The sequence below is a fragment of the Gopherus flavomarginatus genome, chromosome 15 (assembly GCF_025201925.1).
Source record: "Gopherus flavomarginatus isolate rGopFla2 chromosome 15, rGopFla2.mat.asm, whole genome shotgun sequence".
In the NCBI taxonomy this organism is placed as follows: Eukaryota; Metazoa; Chordata; order Testudines; family Testudinidae; genus Gopherus; species Gopherus flavomarginatus.
In genome coordinates, this window is record NC_066631.1 from 9,002,282 (window position 1) to 9,020,867 (window position 18,586).

General features: G+C 47.2%; 2 protein-coding genes across 2 annotated transcripts in view; one reads left to right on the plus strand and one right to left on the minus strand.

Annotated features, from left to right (window-relative positions):
- Window positions 1-5,269, plus strand: part of FBXW8 (F-box and WD repeat domain containing 8) — a 68,159-nt gene extending 62,890 nt beyond the window's left edge. Inside the window, exons 10-11 of the mRNA XM_050924138.1 lie at window positions 2,600-2,716; window positions 3,417-5,269. Coding sequence (XP_050780095.1) covers window positions 2,600-2,716; window positions 3,417-3,570 — 271 coding nt within the window. The 3' untranslated portion in view covers window positions 3,571-5,269. The remainder of the gene's footprint in view (window positions 1-2,599; window positions 2,717-3,416) is intronic.
- A 3,982-nt stretch (window positions 5,270-9,251) lies between these two features.
- TESC (tescalcin) overlaps window positions 9,252-18,586 on the minus strand; it is a 31,688-nt gene continuing 22,353 nt past the window's right edge. The window contains exons 3-8 of the mRNA XM_050924155.1: window positions 13,229-13,309; window positions 11,945-12,084; window positions 11,681-11,742; window positions 11,477-11,584; window positions 10,378-10,425; window positions 9,252-9,579 (exon numbers count right to left, since the gene is read on the minus strand). Of these exons, the coding sequence (XP_050780112.1) occupies window positions 9,502-9,579; window positions 10,378-10,425; window positions 11,477-11,584; window positions 11,681-11,742; window positions 11,945-12,084; window positions 13,229-13,309 (517 nt within the window). The 3' untranslated portion in view covers window positions 9,252-9,501. The remainder of the gene's footprint in view (window positions 9,580-10,377; window positions 10,426-11,476; window positions 11,585-11,680; window positions 11,743-11,944; window positions 12,085-13,228; window positions 13,310-18,586) is intronic.

Sequence of the window (18,586 nt, forward strand, 5' to 3'; positions counted from 1 at the left end):
GCACAGTGGTTGTCTGAAGCAGTCACAGCTCATGATTCCAACTGGGGTATCACAAGGTGGTGGTCATGGATACAGTTAGCTTTGAGAGGCTTTCTTGTCTTCACATGTGGACGAGTGCATTCAAATTCTTGCAGAGGCAAGATTAGAAAGGCAAAGGCACAAAATGAACTCAAACTAGCTATGGGAATAAAGGGAAACAAGAAGACTTTTTATCAATACATTAGAAGCAAGAGGAAGACCAAGGACAGGGTAGGCCCACTGCTCAGTAAGGAGGGGGAAACAGTAACGGGAGACTTGGAAATGACAGAGATGCTTAATGACTTCTTTGTTTCGGTCTTCACTGAGAAGTCTGAAGGAATGTCTAATACAGTGAATGCTTACGGGAAGAGGGTAGGTTTAGAAGATAAAATAAAAAAAGAGCAAGTAAAAAATCACTTAGAAAAGTTAGATGCCTGCAAGTCACCAGGGCCTGATGAAATGCATCCTAGAATACTCAAGGAGTTAATAGAAGAGGTATCTGAGCCTCTAGCTATTATCTTTGGGAAATCATGGGAGAAGGAGGAGATTCCAGAAGACTGGAAGGGGGCAAATATAGTGCCCATCTATAAAAAGGGAAATAAAAACAACCCAGGAAACTACAGACCAGTTAGTTTAACTTCTGTGCCAGGGAAGATAATGGAGCAGGTAATTAAAGAAATCATCTGCAAACACTTGGAAGGTGGTAAGGTGATAGGGAATAGCCAGCATGGATTTGTAAAGAACAAATCGTGTCAAACTAATCTCATAGCGTTCTTTGATAGGATAACAAGCCTTGTGGATAAGGGAGAAGCGGTGGATGTGGTATACCTAGACTTTAGTAAGGCATTTGATACGGTCTCGCATGATATTCTTATAGATAAGCTAGGAAAGTGCAATTTAGATGGGGCTACTATAAGGTGGGTGCGTAACTGGCCGGATAACCGTACTCAGAGAGTAGTTGTTAATGGCTCCCAATCCTGCTGGAAAGGTATAACCAGTGGGGTTCCGCAGGGGTCTGTTTTGGGACCGGTTCTGTTCAATATCTTCATCAACGATTTAGATGTTGGCATAGAAAGTACGCTTATTAAGTTTGCGGATGATACCAAACTGGGAGGGATTGCAACTGCTTTGGAGGACAGGGTCAAAATTCAAAATGATCTGGACAAATTGGAGAAATGGTCTGAGGTAAACAGGATGAAGTTCAATAAAGATAAATGCAAAGTGCTCCACTTAGGAAGGAACAATCAGTTTCACACATACAGAATGGGAAGAGACTGTCTAGGAAAGAGTATGGCAGAAAGAGATCTAGGGGTCATAGTGGACCACAAGCTTAATATGAGTCAACAGTGTGATACTGTTGCAAAAAAAGCAAACATGATTCTGGGATGCATTAACAGGTGTGTTGTAAACAAGACACGAGAAGTCATTCTTCCGCTTTACTCTGCGCTGGTCAGGCCTCAGCTGGAGTATTGTGTCCAGTTCTGGGCACCGCATTTCAAGAAAGATGTGGAGAAATTGGAGAGGGTCCAGAGAAGAGCAACAAGAATGATTAAAGGTCTTGAGAACATGACCTATGAAGGAAGGCTGAAGGAATTGAGTTTGTTTAGTTTGGAAAAGAGAAGACTGAGAGGGGATATGATAGCAGTTTTCAGGTATCTAAAAGGGTGTCATCAGGAGGAGGGAGAAAACTTGTTCACCTTAGCCTCCAATGATAGAACAAGAAGCAATGGGCTTAAACTGCAGCAAGGGAGATTTAGGTTGGACATTAGGAAAAAGTTCCTAACCGTCAGGGTAGTTAAACACTGGAATAGATTGCCTAGGGAAGTTGTGGAATCTCCATCTCTGGAGATATTTAAGAGTAGGCTAGATAAATGTCTATTGGGGATGGTCTAGACAATATTTGGTCCTGCCATGAGGGCAGGGGACTGGACTCGATGACCTCTCGAGGTCCCTTCCAGTCCTGGAGTCTGAGTCTATGAATGTGCTGCCGCATAGCATTGCCTGCGATATGCTCTCAGTTCCATCTGTGTTCTAGCAATACGCCACTAGATGGTGCTAAAAGCTTCAGTTTCATACTTTAAATAGATACAGTAGTACCTCAAAGTTGCGAATGGCAGAATTAGGAACTGACCAGTCAACCACACACCTTCTTTGGAACCAAAAGTACACAATCAGGCAGCAGCAGAGACCAAAAACAAAAAAAAAGAAGCAAATACAGTACAGTCTTGTGTTAAACATAAACTAATAACAAAAAAAAAAGAAAGCCGCATTTTTATTCTGCATAGTAAAGTTTTTTAAAGCTGTATTAAGTCAATGTTCAGTTGTAAACTTTTGAAAGAACCAACATAATGTTTTGTTCAGAGTTACGGACACTTCAAAGTTACGGACAACCTCCATTCCCAAGGAGTTTGTATCTCTGAGGCTTTACTGTCATGCCTAGAAGAAATGAAAGTCTAGTTTCTCAACCTGTGACTAAAGACAGGGCGCTGAGTTAGGTTTGTCATTGTTCCTATTAGATCATTAGGTGTCTGATACGTGTGTAAGTGGATTCTCCCACCCAGTTCTGCTATTTATTTTCTAGACACCCAGTCCGTCATATTTGGTTCAATACTCACAGCCTCATCACAGCAAACATCCCAGATGAGAAGAACCCCCGGGGTGCCAGCATCATGGATGATGACCTGACAGCTCACCGGAGGTGAGTGAACAGGCTCTGGAGGGCAGAAGTTTCTGCATCTGAACGCTCAGTCTTAAAGAGGAGTGGAGACACTTACAAAAATATATCAGTTCAAAAACACCCCATGCCAAACCATCAACAAAATAGATTTGCAGCATTTAACAGCAGATAAATCTTCCAAGCTGTTGGGAAGCAATGTTGCCTCTGAACTTGAGTCTGTTTCCTCCTCAGTAGGTGAACACACAACCCCCTGAAGCCGCATAGGGAATGCAGCTCCTTGCCTTGCTTTAAATGTTAGTGATGGCATTAGCTCCCAAAGGGAAAATGCTGAAGCATAAACTAAGGTCCTGGCATTTGCATATCAGGTCAATTTTCCCTTTCTGATTCCAAGTATTCAGCTATAATACACTGACTTTCCCTGTCCCTGAATCGGATTAGATCATTCATGGGCAGGTAGCTGTTATATCTATATATTGTTAAAGTAAGAGAATCAAATCTCATGTTCAGGGCATATAGCGAACACTGCAGGGGTCAGGAAGGGATTTCCTTCTGTCTACAATACTGCACAAATGTTCATGGTGTATTGAGGCCTCATTTGCTTTCTTGAAGCAACAGGTGTTGGCTGCTTCTGAAAGCAGGATACCAGACTTGTTGGTAAAGATTTGACTTTGCTTGTAACACAATTAGAAATGGCATGTTGTCCTTGTTTGTTTTTGCCCAGGCATCGAGGTATCATCTATGCCTATGAATTCTCAGTGGACCAGCTGGCTCGAGAGAGTGTCCTTCCTATTTGTCGCTCTTCCTACGATGAAGTGACTGGTTACAACTACAACATTGGCCTTGCTGTCCCCTATGACAACATTTTGGTAACTTAGGAATGGTTTTTCCTTGGTTTTCTGTGGTCCAGTCCCCTACCAACCACCATGGAGCAGAAAGGAAACTGGGAATCACAAGAGGTGATTACTAAAGATTGCATTGACTTGTTCCAACACATTTAGTGGGCTGGGCTCTTGCTGAAAATTGAAGGCATATGCAAGAGCAGATTCTGAGGCTGCCCCCAAATGTATCACTCAAACATACTGATGATCCAAAATGACCTTTGAACCTTCGCTCTGGTCAGTGGAGATTGAAAAATGAGTGGGAGACTTAGACTTAAACTTGGGGAAATGGTCCATTCCCGCTGCTCACCGGAAGAGTGTTGGTGACCTCATTCTCGTGGCAGATCGATGTGCCTTGATGGGGGAAAGGAGACCCCTGAGTGGCAAAGTGAAAGAGAATTGACACTTTCTCAACGGGATGATAAGGACACAGAAGCGCTCAGGCATTCGCAGATGCTTGGCTGTCCTGAGAGAAAGAAACAAGAACTGGGAACAGGCCTGCTGCAGAGCCACAAGCTTGGGATCTCTTTCCTGCGTAACAAGTTGCCAGTTCTTGTCTCCCTGCATGTGCTGCAGGCAGGGCATGTCCAGCAATCTGCAACAGGATGAAGCACAATGCACTCTGCATAGGAGGCAGCTTGCTCTCATCCAGGCCTGAGCAGCTTGGAAACTAAGCTGGCCAAACACCTCAGAATTATTTTTTTAGATAAATTGTAATTTTTAAAAATCTCCGAATCTATACATTAAAGGTTCATAAATGTTTGTTATTGTAAGGACTTTCCTCCTTACAGATTTTAGGGTGGGCTAATCACTGTGCACTGAGGTACAAGGCTGGGCAGTGCCTTGTAACTGAACTGCATCCTTCCACTGTCTCGGAAGTCGTTTTGATTCCAAGTTGTCTCTAATAATGATTCTATGAACCTTCTTATAATCACTGAGATAACATGGTCTTTGAGACTGATTGTGCCCATTTAGCAAAGTAGAGAGGACAGAGCTGCCAAACTAGGTGACTACACAGGTTCTGTTTTGCATCCTCTGGGCGTGATTAACTCGTGTTGACATCTTTGAATTGTACATGGCTGTGTCCAACCCTTGATAAGAAGAGTAGAACTATGGACTTGTCTACAGACAAAGGCTGCATTGGTTTAACTAAAATTGGTTTAAAAACTGATTTGGCTAAGCTGGTGCCAAGTCCTGCGTGGCCATAACTTCCATCAGTGTAAAACGGGGGGTTATTGTTTTAGCTTGCACCTGTACTTTTCTCAGTGCAAGTTTAAACCAACATGAATCAGGTTTAAAATGGATTCAGTGTGTCTACGTGTTTTTTCACTGGTTTAACAAAATGGGTTTAAAATCACACCTTTAGTTGAATCAGCACAACTTTATATATAGAGCAGGGTAGCAAGTCTGTTGGTGAAATGGTTCTTTTTGGGTTGTCTCTTCACATAAAAATTAGCCACTCCGGATACTGAAAGAGTCCCAGGGGAATCTCTTCTGCCTGAGAAAAGAAATCATTTTTACAATTATTTATTGTATTTGGCTTGTAATGTTTTCCATGACCCTCAATAAACTTGTGTGTGTTATTTGGTTGTAATAACCCTGTTACTTTTCTCTAACACACTGCTCTAGTGGAAATGTGTAAGAAAAACTCCGTCAAGCTGACTACACAATAAAATACAGGTTACGTTTTCAAGAAGCCCTGGGTATTTCTGATCTCTGTAGTGTAATTTAACAATCCCTTCCATTTCGGAGAGGCCAGCTCCCTTCCTTCTGCTCCATGGTTTACAGCCTGGGCATCTGGTTTTGTTCAGGTGTGTAATAAAAACCTATTGAAGAGCATTTCTGCTATTCATTAACTGGATATCCCTGTCTTTATTCTAACATGAGCAGGCGAGTGTGGCCAGATTACCCAACTCTTTATTTGCCTCTGTCCCCCACCGAATATAATGTGTGACCTGTTGCTGTGTCGTGTGAACCTCTGTTCAACCTTACACCATGCTCCCTGACTCTCTTGGCCACTCCTTACCCACACCTCCTTGCCCCTAGGCAACTTTGTTCTTCCCTTTGGTTGATAACTGAAGCATTTGGCACATTGTCCCAACCTGCTTTACAGCTTCTCCCTGGAATCCATCTTGACATTTTCACATTCCTCCCTAGGCTTATCTAGTTTGTTTTTGTTTCACTTTATTATTCCTTAATAGACTGAAGGGGCTGATGGGTTGCTGACAAAGAGATGCTCTGCATAGTAATTGTGAGTGTGTCCTGTGAAGAATCACTGCTGTCTGATGAAATAGCCTGGTTTGGTGCACTGGCACCAGTTCATGTAGAACCAAACATGGGCGTATTCCGTTATTGGGGGTTTTGCTCTGGTCTGCAATGGGCCCTTAATGCTGCTACTGTTTTTCAGTTTTCCACTGGGTGTACTGGAGGGCTGTCCCTTTAATAGGACTGATCCTATCCCTGGCATTCATTTAGCAGACAGCAGATTCAGAAGGATTTCTGTTCATTCCAGCTGTACTACATACTCACGTGCAAACTAGGATATTGCTGGTGTTAGAAAGTAGCCATGATAAGATATGAGTAATTAGCTTCTTTGCCTGAGAGGGAATGTCCTGCTCTGCTTTTCAGAGTAGTTATTTATACAATGCTATAAATGGACCTTTTGCTGTACAGATGAAATATGATTTATTTTCACTAGGATCTGTTAGATGCAATCAGCCTACCTGTGTTCCACTTGAGCACATGCTCAAAGCACTCCAGTGCTCCTGCAGCAATAACAGGTAACCACCTGGCCTTTACCAGGGCAAGGACAGATCCAGGATGGCCTAAAATGCCAATATGCTCAGTGCCCAACTGCCCGAAGATCCCCTGCTGAGGGGGCTGCTCCTCAAGCCACAGCCTGTTGGTCAAGGAACAAAAGTGTGCTTTTCTAGCACAGAAGCCTGGCTGGGTGGGGAGTGTGAATTCCAGCACTGGTGCCTGGCAGGACATTTCTGGAGCAGGAGCAGCACTTGAGGGGAGAGGGATCTCATCACTGCCTCTTCCAGAGGGGAAGCAGTATCCGCTCTGCTGGCTCCCTACTCGCTCCTGGGACAAAGACAGATCAATAATGAGGGATGCATCGTTCTTTGTATCAGGTGGCCTTGTGAAGTAGTGTTAAATTCAGGGAGCAGTAACAGGGATTGCACGATTTCCCACAGAGTTGCCCAGACACAGAAGCTGGAGTGGGGGTGCATTGGGATAACAGGTAGTGCTGTTGCTATTGCTAGACCTGGTAGCAAAGGTTGATCCTGATCTTTTTGCTGGGCTGTCCAGTCTTTGAATGGTCTCTTCGAGACTTGGGTTGTGACCTTGTTGCAAAGTAGAGAGTCACAGGGCTTTGTTTCCCTAAGGATCAGGCTAGTTGTAATTAGGTGGGCCACAGGATGGGGGTAGTTATGGGGTAACGTGAGTCAGTGAAGGGAGAACAGGACTGGGCTGACGGATCTCCAGGCATCTTTCTGTCTCCATCCCTGACGGCAGTGAGGGTGACCATGGGGTCACTTGGTCCTGATGCTCAGGGATCCCTGGAATTAGGCCGTGTTGGAAGGAATCAGGAGAGTGCTTGCTGCTGCAGAAGGAGAGGCGTAGCTCTCTTTCATGGAAGTGTCTCCAGCAGATGCCAGGGCCGAGCTTTTGAAGATACACCAAACTGATTTCTGGCTCTCAGCCCCAGCTGGAAGGAAGGAAAGGAGTGGCGGTTGGCACTGGCACAGCCTTGCATGCGCTTGGGGGTAGGTGGTGTGAGACAGGTTCATGGTGCACAGCCCTGATGGAGGCTCCTCCTGAATGCATGTGGATCTACACAGCTATGCCTTGAATATCCCACATCTCCCTCTTGCAGTGCGCTCTGAGGTCTCTGTTGCCAGAAAAAACTCTACGATGCTAATAATTCCACCATCAATGTGTACTCCATGGGCTCCCCTACGTCAGTGTGAGTACTTGCCTTGTGCTAGGGAGAGGGCAATGGGCCCGAGCTGGGCCTGGGCTCTCAGCATGGAGAGGGGGGAAGATAACATTCAAATGCTCCCCAGAACTTGTTTAAAATTCAACACACCAGCAGAGCATCTCCTGCCGACAAAGAGCTGGTGGGGACAGAGTGAAACTTGCGTATGGGGTGGCAGAGGTGGACTTTTTCACACCCCTGAGCATTGTACCATAGCTACTCCAAGCTTAAGTGTAGAAACGTGTCACCCCCACCACAGCTGCTCCTGCACTAAAAACCCCCCAATGCTCGTTCTTAAGAACGTGCTCTCAAGTATCTTCAAGGTTCCCAGCACACGTTTGCTCACCCTTTAATTAAGGGCAAATCTCTGCTAGGCAACCAAACGTAACTGGGCCCTAGGGTGCTTGCTTAAGACAGATACATGCACTGAACCATCTCTAGTGTACACCCACACACTCCTTGCTGGCATAATGGTTTTACTGGCATGCAAGGGGGCTGTCCTGCCCTCCCCTGCCCAATTGTGGCATAGAAACATTTTTGTTTAGGCCACTTGAATTTGGTTTGCGCCAGAAAAAACTATTTTAAAAAACAATAGTTTCTAAAAACAGTATTTTTGCCCCTATTTTTGCCTACCACCGGCTGCCTTGGTGACAGGAGTCCAAAGGAAGAACTGTATATATTAATACCAGCCAGGAAGAAGGTCTCAGTTTGCTTTTTTATACAGTATATAGAATTTGATCTGCCAGGCCTAGAAATAAGTGAACATCTCAGTGGATATTGGATCTTAGCCGCTTTCACTGGTAGAAAGTTTCCATTTCTGGGACCTGGGGTTGGCAAGACTTGAAACATGTCACTGTCCCCTTGCCTGCCTGTGTCTGTGCACATTTAGAGATGGAAATAAACAAACTAGAAGAAAAGGAAACTTTTTAGGGCAGGTGATTTTGTTTTTTAAATTGAGGTTATCGTTTGTATTACAGCAGCACCTGGCAATGCCCACAAAGATATGAGACACCCACGAGGCTAGATGCCATGTACATATTTTGTGAGAGATACTGCTTGCCCCAAGAGCTTACCATGCAAACAGAGAGGAGGGGTTGCTTTAAGCTGCTCAGCTAATGGGAATGCCAGAAGCCCATTGGTTAGTGAGCAGAGGGCAGGTGAGTCAGAGTGGCATGATAAATTCAGTGTGTATGGGGGGGGGGGGTTGAGTATATGAGTCATAGGTTGACAGCGGGCGGCCTGCCCATCTGTACATTGGATCTGAAAGGTGACAAAGGTCCAGTCCAACACATTTCCCTGTTACATCAAGCTTGGGTCCCCTCTTTGTTTGGGTTTTTTTGGCTGCTGTGGTCAAAGATCCCCCAGAAAGGACCCATGTGAAAATTGCAAATGGAGAAAAACCACTCCGCATGCTTGAGCACATCCTTGGCTGCAAGAGGGCGGGAGAGAGTGATTTATTGTGCTTGCAATGCGCGTGGAAACAGAGCAGTTGCTTTCCAGCTGAGGACAACAGCATGCGCGTGGAAACAGAGCAGTTGCTTTCCAGCTGAGGACAACAGCTTCCTATTATCCCCCTGACAGCATCACCTCCTTGTCGCTAAACTTGTTGCTCTGCACCAGGAGGCTCCAGAGAAGCTGCACTCCCAGGTTCCAGGCCAACTTGAAGGGGGAAAAATGTTCCTCGGGCAGAGAGTAAAAAACAAAACTATTTTATTATACAAAGAAGTCAGCATTTAAGCCTCAGACATTTCTACAAAGCACAATGCAGCCCCTGTGGGAACACAGGGACCTCATAAGATTTAATCACACACACCAGTAGCAAAATGACAGACATCTGATACCCAAAGCACGGACTTGCCATTGGAGGGCACTGGCCTGGCTCCTCTGCCCAAGGCTCCACTCCCCTCTCCCTGCAGGTCAGTGGCTCTGTGGACTGGCAGAGGTCAGTGGCAGTGTGCAATAGGCTCCATGTTTAGAAAGCGGACGTGCATCTTGGTGTCGATGTCAATCCCCTGCCACATCTGCAGTTGGAACAGGCAGAGTTAAACGTGATGGACATCAGGGGCTTGGTCTTTTCCCAGCAATGGACTTGCCTGGGGGCTCCTCAGAGGCAGGAGCCCTTCTCATTCCTTCTACCCTGAGCTGGTCTGTTTAACACCTGCGCTGAATGACCAAGGATGGTGCCAGTGCTGGTAATGGCTGAACGTTGCTATCACCTGGCAGCTCTGTGTGAAGCAAGTTCACTATCTCTGTCCAATTCATCTGGGGCCAGGGTCCACATCACAGAAACCACTGTCCCATCTGGCACCCCTAGCTGACAGCCTCTGTCAAGATCAAAGGGGCCTTGGAGACCAAACGCCTCTCAGAAGTGAGCCCTTCAGAACAACACCAAGCACACTGGCAGGAGACAGCGCATGGGAAACCTGCCCAGCCACTGCCTGTGCTGCACCCTGGGAAGCTGTTACCACGTTCCTGGCAGTGTCTGGAGGGGAGAAAAGCCTGGGGCAGTTGTGGCTTTGCAACTAACAAAAGGAGGACAGGTGGCAGTGGGTAAATGAGGCCACAGCCTTTGCAACATCCCTGGGAGCCAGCCCAGCATGGGAACCAGCATCTTAGGCACATTAGCTCAAGAGGATTAGGTATTGTGCATAGGTACTTTCACCGTTACTGCAACCCCGAAACGGTTTGGGTAGTACCTACTGCACAAGACAGGTTTGGGGACTGAATTCTCCTGCTGAATTCAGCCCTAGAGTTCTTCCCACCCCAACAAGGCTCCCCGTTTAAAAGTTAGTCTGAGCAACACAAAAGTCTTTGCTAACCTTAAGAAAGTCTTCAAATGTGATTCCCTCGTACACCTGGTCTGGCTCCTATGGTTTGGGAAGAGAGACAGAATTAACTCCACTCTAGCTCTGTTAATAGTATTGAAAAGAGTGAAAGAGAGAGGCTGGTCTGGGCAGGGGTCGGGGGGTCAGGAGGCCCACCTCTTCCTTGCCTCGGGCCTCAGTTTCCAAACCCCTAAAATGGGGGTAATAGCTAGCTACTCTCACAGTGATAGGGTGCAAAGAATTATTATTACGTAAGACCGAGGGGGAAAAAACACCCAAGTGCAACCAGTTTGTTGTTAGCATGAGCTGCTCTCTTTGTGAGGTGAGACGAGGCTCCAAGACTAACAGAGCTAGAGGAAAAGAGCACAGCTGAAGACATTACAGAGCAGAACACCAGCCCCAAGAAAATTGGACGTCTGGGCACTGAGGCTGCTGGGACAGGGACGTCACAGCAAACAAGCCCCATAATACTGACTGATGCTGCAGCGCCACACTCCAAGCTAGGCACCATCACCTGCTTCTCAGCCCCAGCAACAGCTGCCCATTTGATACAGACTGAAGGAACAGGCACCAAATGCCACCTCATTAGGACAGTGACAGGGGATGAATAATTTGTTGTTCCTTTGGTGTTCAGGCCTCTGGACCTCTTAGCAAAGGGAGGCTTGAGAGTTCCAGCCTTCAAGGCATCGAGGCTGCAATGGGAAGTAAGCGCAAGCTGAATGGGGCCTAAATGGAGACTTGTCTATACCCACGCTGGGATTAGAGCTGGGCCATTTACTCCAGTGGGGTTTGTCTGATGAATTTTGTGTGCACCCATTTTGCTGATGTGCCCAGCTGCAATTGGGATCTGGCAGGCAGCAAGAGGGAGCAGAGTGATAGCGTCAGGTAGAGCACCACATATGGCCCTGGAGTGCCCAGCCTAAAAGCAGCGCTGAAATGCAGCACATGGGAGCAGAGTGCATTACACTGACCAGACCGGCCATGAGCAGCTTGCTCACCCATGGAGCAGCACCAGATTACTCTGCAGGGCCTGGCGTCCAGCGACACATGGCGCAATATCTACACATCATTATACCACCCAAAGGGGTCCCACCATTTGTCCCACACAGATGCTGGCAGCCTCCATCATGGCACCATCTGCAATTGACCTCGCCGACTCCTTCTCCAGGTGGGGGTTCCTTGACAGCAGCTCTTCCACCACCTAGCAGGGAGCGGGAAGCAAGTCACACTGGTTGTAGGTGTGGCAGTGGTTTTGGAAAAGGCTTTGGGAGGGGGGAAGTCTAGAACAATACATTACTTTTCTGTATTCCTGCAGGGTGATCTTCCCATCATTGTCCGAATCGTACATATGAAAGAGAACTAGGAAACAAGGCACAGGAGAGTGACAGGCTCAATCATGGGCTCCAATGGCTGACAGCCAAATCATAACCATGCACCTCAGAACCCAGAGCCTTACTGCAAATGTAAGGAAAAAGTGAAAAAGCTGGAGGAGCTGGGCGTCTGTGCAGCCCACCCTTGAAAACTGGGGAACCCTGAGCTGGGGACTCTTGAGAAGTCTCACATTTTAGTTTCTCTTTTCGGCAGTGATCCAGCTGCTCTTCGTCCATGTTCATCTCCATGGGTCTGAAGTAGGACATGATGGTCAGGAAGTCCTCAAAGTTGATCTCTTCAGCTAACCCATCTGATGCCTGCCGTAGGTTCCTGCAGAGGCATGATTCATAGACTCTAGGACTGGAAGGGACCTCGAGAGGTCATCGAGTCCAGTCCCCTGCCCTCATGGCAGGACCAAATACTGTCTAGACCATCCCTGATAGACATTTATCTAATCTACTCTTAAACATCTCCAGAGATGGAGATTCCACAACCTCCGTAGGCAATTTATTCCAGTGTTTAACTACCCTGACAGTTAGGAACTTTTTCCTAATGTCCAACCTAAATCTCCCTTGCTGCAGTTTAAGCCCATTGCTTCTTGTTCTATCATTAGAGGCTAAGGTGAACAAGTTTTCTCCCTCCTCCTGATGACACCCTTTTAGATACCTGAAAACTGCTATCATGTGCCCTCTCAGTCTTCTCTTTTCCAAACTAAATAAACCCAATTCTTTCAGCCTTCCTTCATAGGTCATGTTCTCAAGATGATGAAGACAAGGTGAGAAATGACAGCTCGGACAGCAACGAAGCTACTGGCAGCGAGCATTCAGCCAGCACATCTTTCCATCGCAAATCAGAGATGAGAGATGCAGCCTATTAGATCTTCTCCAGCAATGCCATCCTGGTCGGTGCAGGATTCCTCCCTGCACTATGGTCGCTAGTGCTTTGCCCAGTCTAACATTGAAGGTCTCTGTGACCCAGAGGCCCATGGGTACTTCACCACTCTGGGTGAGCCACTTGTCAGACCTCACCTACTCCCTATGCTTAACTGTACCCTGCCTGCCCAGTAGCCCTGGGTGTCTCTCTGTAGCTTTGCTCAGCATCCTGACACTGGCAGCCAGCTCACAGCACAGTGACTTCACCCCAGCTTCCTGACAGGGTGACACCAACAGCCCCGAGTCTCCCCCAAAGCCTCTCCCCTGCAGTGCTCAGCCCACCTCACTGCAGCACTCGCAAAACCTTCTAGAGTTCGCTGCTCCCATAAAGTGACAGAACATGGCACTACCCGGTTTGTTTGGCCGATGGTTTTGCCCTAGATTGAAATGATACCAAGTAGAAGGAAATCAGACAGAGGTTACAAATGAACAAAACCCCGCAGCTTCATTTGCAGGCTTGTTATAGTTTAAACGCGGTGAAAGAGGACACGCACACAGTTACATCAAACCTCCCGGCTAGCTGCCAGGGCTGCTTGTCTTACCTCTTGTCGAAAAAGGCACGGACAATTTTTGATCTAATTGGATTGAACTCCAGGTCAGGGATCCTGTCAAAACTCTCCTTGCTGTGAAGAAAACAGAGACACCAACAAAGGGTGGATGAATCGGAGCAGAAGGGAAAACAGGGACTTCAGTTACTGCTTTAAGACGCCTGGGGTTGAGGCAGGAAAGTGGCTCTTGTCCCATGACGAGCTCAAGCCTGGTCCCGGATTACTACCCGCTAGCCATTTCCCACTTTCCAAAGCACAAATGCTTAATCAGATTCAGCCCCGCTGTGGGCCCAGCTTCATTAAGTTGATTAACCAGCAGTGCACAGGTACAATGCAACCCGCAAAACTGAAAGAGGAGCGTACCAATCGCCGACAGCTGTGTGCTAACAGAACAGCCAACCCTGCCTGTCCTATGAAGTAGCTTTGAGCTGTGCCTTCTATTAAAAAAAAAGCCTCCCAGCTCAGAAGTTCTCACTGATGGATGATTTATTATTTTAACTCTTCTGGTAACAGGGCATTTACTCAGTGTGTGCCAGGCACTGCCCGCACAACCTAGCGTACCATTCAGATTACTCAGCTCATCGTGGATCTGTCCTGCGGCGCAAGCGAAAAGAGCTTAGCACCGAGCAGCATCCCAACTAGCAGAGCTGCAGATCATCTCCCCCCCGACCCCCTACCCTGAGGAATTAATAGCCAGTCTGTTTGTAGTCCATTCAGGAAAGGACGGGAGGAAATAGTGTCTTCCTGTCTGTCACTTTCATTGATGCTGCATTGCTCAGTTCTTGTTCTTGTTCTATTGCAGCTCAGGTTATGTTGCCTTCTCCAGGTCTCCCCCGTGACAGAAACAGAGACTGAGTTGGACACTACGTGGCCTGGGCACTGAGGGAGGGTTCTTGTATATTGGGTTATTAGAGTCAGGACTGGCTCCAGGCACCAGCGAAGGAAGCAGGTGCCTGGGGCGGCCAATAGAAAGGGGCAGCACTCCGTCCGTGATTGGGGTGGCACATCCTGGTCTTCGGTGGCAATTCAGCAGCAGATCCTTCACTCCCTCTCTTCATCTTTGGTGGCAGAAAGGCTGAAGCCGGCCCTGACTAGAGTCTCCTGTAGCCTGTGTTGTTCTGTACTGGCGGGTAGTGGAACGGGCTGTGCAGCAAGGTGAGAGAACGGCTCCCCAGCTCGGCACATCCCTGGAAGGGCAGTTATGGACGAGCGGTCTAGTGTCAGGCTCCAGCCCAAAGTGACACAGCAGCTTGGCCAGGCTGGGAGTCTGGAGATCAAAAGGTCACTGCACCGTGAAAAGCCCTTTGAGGAGGAGAAGTTGAGAAGAGGAGGAGAGGGAAGATCATCAGTTGCCAGAGGCTCTTCAGGGAGGTGTCTGGGACATGCTCTGAGGAAGAGGCTCTAGGGAGCTAGTCCCCCATGGAAGATGGTTAGACACCCGGTTGGCTAGGCAGCATAGCATCAATTTGCAGGATAGATTCTCTCGGACACGCTGGTGTTCTGAATAAAGCATACTTGGCTCTAAGGAGGCAGTTTGTCACTGCCCCAGAGGGAACAGGACTGCAGGGTCCCAGCCTCACTCTTGGCACCAGGGGACTGCAACCCAGGACCCGTATGGAGCAGGAGCGTCACATTATCCCACCTGGCGCCAGATGGTGGTTCATAGCCTGAGCCCCAGGTGCAGCTGCACTCGACAAGACTCTGAGGGGCCAGAGGGGCAGCTCACCCAGGTACCGCAACAGCCTGCTCTGATCACTAACCTACCTCCTTGCCACTTCTCAGTGCTTGTCTTGGGGGTTCCTAAGCTGGACGATGGAGGGAGACTGCAGTGGGGAGACCCATGCGGGACATTGGCAGTGGGAAGAAACTCAGTCGCCTGCTGCTCTGGGGGGCCAGGCTGCACCAACAAACACCCCTCTCTACTCCCCACAGAACGAGTCATCTGGGCAGCACAGTGCTGGGCTCTCTGTAAGGAATAGGAATCACCTCCGGGCCAGCCCCCAGCATTCCCTAGCCCCTGCTCTGCTGCAGTAACACCAGTTTTAATGAGCCTGTTGCATGCTCCCCAGGACGAAGCAGGGGTTACTGGCAACGTGCCAGTGGAGACATTTGCATTGTGCTGCAGGAGGCCGATTTCCTTTGTCAGTCACTGTGACAGCTGCTGTTTGTTTTCTCTCCTGAAGACGTGGGGAGAGAGTGACAGACAGATTATACAAAGCAGGTTCCTGTGCGTCTCTGTTGCCTGCCCCTGGCACCTTCCTGACAGCTTCCACCACAGAGTGGTGCCACCTTGTCCCAGCTGGGTCTCCACCTGACTGTGCTGTAACAGAAAGGTCATCCTGCTGCTCTGGGCCAGCAGGACTGACTCATGGCAGGGCCAGGAGAGCGTGGCTTGGCTGGTTACTGAGAGACACTCGCTATGGAACGAGCAGCTTTACTGAGTGCGGCCAGTGGCCCCTGGAGGGACACAGTGTGGCATCTTCATGGCTAGCTGACCAAAGCTTTGGAACAAAGGAAGGGCTAAGACTGTGGTGTGGATCCCGCTGGACATGTGATGAGTTTCAGGTACTGGACTGTCCGGGAACTCCGTTCAACCAGCAAGGGACTTGGGGACTTAAAACAGAGCACCCTGGAAAGCGTAGCTGTGGGTCACAGTTCTGTAGCTGGGGGATGGTGGGTTTTTCCCACGTCCTGGATAACATGTAGCATAGAACCCTCCCTCCACCTTCACCCTCGCCAGAGTCAGGAATAAACATCCCCGTTCCTAGCTGGTAGCTTCCCATTCCCCACCAATATCCCTGTGACTACGGACACCACACCCCGAGGGCAGCATGTTCCTTCTGGAAGGGATCCATCACACTTGCTGGCGCTCCCCATCTTGGACCATCAATTTCTAAAATGCTGCTCGTGGCCAGGGCAGGGAATGGGGCTGCTAGCGAAGCCCTCTGCCAGGCTAGCGCTCCTACACTTACAGCTTTGAGTCAGGCTCCAAGATCGTTCCCAACTCCAGGGCCTGATCCTCTCACTGCCTTGCATCCTCTCAAGTCATTTGCACCTGGGCGAGGGGCGGGGGGAGGGCACTAGACAAGCAGGGTATCAGAACCCTCCACTCTGTTACCCTGCTGATAGCAATTAATACCTACTTCCCATAGGTGCAGGTGGTGCCCCCAGCTGGGAGGCAGTGGGGAAGCAGGCTGTGTGTCTGGCTGGAGGGGGAGAGAGGGGTTCCTTGTTATTCCTACTATCCAGGTAGGGGAGGGCCTCTCTGCAGACTCCTTGCTTCCTTATTCTCCCCCACCTGGGAAGTATTTCTGGAGGCTCCATAACTCCCTTCCTCACACACATCATTTATAGAAGCGGCTTCTCATTTCCTTTTGGCCATGCAGGGAAATATGCCTCTTCCTTTGAAGGGCCTCCCCTCCAGCATTCTGCAGCCTCAAATGCCAATGAAAGCTGATTGCACATACAAATCCCCACCTCTAGTCAGCAGACCGTGTTCTCAGGGGCACCAGGAGTTCCTCTGCGCTGCTTCACTTACAAAATAATCTCAGATTTATGGTGCCTGAAACAGTAATGAATGGCCAAAAATCGCCAGGCAGCTGTCAATTATTCTAAACCTCCTCTCCTCGCCAGGTCCTGGCCTGCATTAACAAGAGCAATTAGAGCGATCCAGGAAGAATGAGGTCCTTTCAGGCTTAACAGAGGGAGGCCAGTTCCTTTTATGCCACTATATCTTTTCTCTGTACTGTGACTGAGTCTCTTCCGCCTTCTTGCAGCATTTTGCAAAGTCACGATAAGTGGCTGCGCTCTGAGATAAACATCTGGATGTGTGTGTGTAAAACAAACGTCCTCAGAAAAACCATTGCCTACTACAGTCAAATCTTATTAACAACAGGAACAGGCAATGAGCACGAAATATCTCCATTGGATAAGGTCACTTACAGGACTGAGAGAACCTGTTACAACAACAGGAAATGGAGACCGGATTTCTCATTGTCACCTCCGCTGGTTCTTTCTCTGCTCTCTCTGATACTGCTTTGACATTCCTTATACTGTCATAGGTCACATGCAAGGAAGGAGTAGTCTCATAACTCCGTGTTTTTAGAATTTGGCATCACTGTCAACCAGCCAGCCTCAAAGAACCCCACAAAACATTCAGACAGTGGTTTTTTGATGCCAAAGTACCTGCACATTAACACATCTTTTTTGTTCAAAATTTCCTATCAACCTATTTCACTTTTTTGATGAAAAACAAAACTGAAAAACAAGAACATCTTGCTGTTAAAAAAAAAAAATTTTACAAAAAAATTGGGACTTTTGGTAAAAGAAAAAAAATTGGTTTTGTAAAACTGAACATTTTTTACCGAAAGCTTTTAGTTTCCAGGGGGTTTTTAACATTCGTTTTAGACAAAAAGCTATTTTGTGCTGGGGAAACTAGGGCTGTTGATTAATCGCAGTTAACTGATGTGATTAACTAAAAAAAATGAATCATGATTAATCACAGTTTTAATCACACTGTTAAACAATAGAATACCAATTGAAATGTATTAAATATTTTGGCGGTTTTTTTTTTTCCACATTTTCAAATATATCCATTTCAATTACAACACAGAATACAAAGTGTACAGTGCTCACTTTATTATTTTATTACAAATATTTGCACTGTAAAAAATGATAAACAAAATAAATAGCATTTTTCAATTCACCTGATACAAGCACTGTAGCGCAATCTCTTTATCCTGAAAGTGTAACTTACAAACGTAGATGTAACCAAAAAAATCTACATTTGTAAGTTACACTTTCAGGATAAAGAGATTGCGCTATAGTGCTTGTATCAGGTGAATTGAAAATTACTATTTATTTTGTTTTGTACAGTGCAAATATTTAAAAAGACAAATATAAAATGAGCACTGTGCACTTTGTATTCTGCGTTGCAATTAAACTCAATATATTTGAAAATGTTGAAAACATCCAAAAATATTTAAAGAAATGGTATGCTATTATTGTTTGTGTGCTTAATTCCACAATTAATAGCAATTAATTTTTTCATTGTGTGATTTAATCATGATTAATTTTTTTAATCGCTTGACAGCCCTAGTTTCAACACAGTTTTTTTGTAGCCAGTCCTAGTGCTTTAGCAGCTGAGGAATGCAGCCACCTCTGGAAACAGGGCTGATATTTAACAGCATATAACGACAGTGCACAGCAGTCTAGGAAAGAAAGTAAAGACAAAGTTACCACTGGCAGCTGAAACTACAAGTGGAGCTTAGTTAACTCTCCAGCTTGGGATTCAACCTGGCCACCGACTTGTGAAAAATGCCCTGGGATCCTTAGTGACCAGAAAAAGGTCAG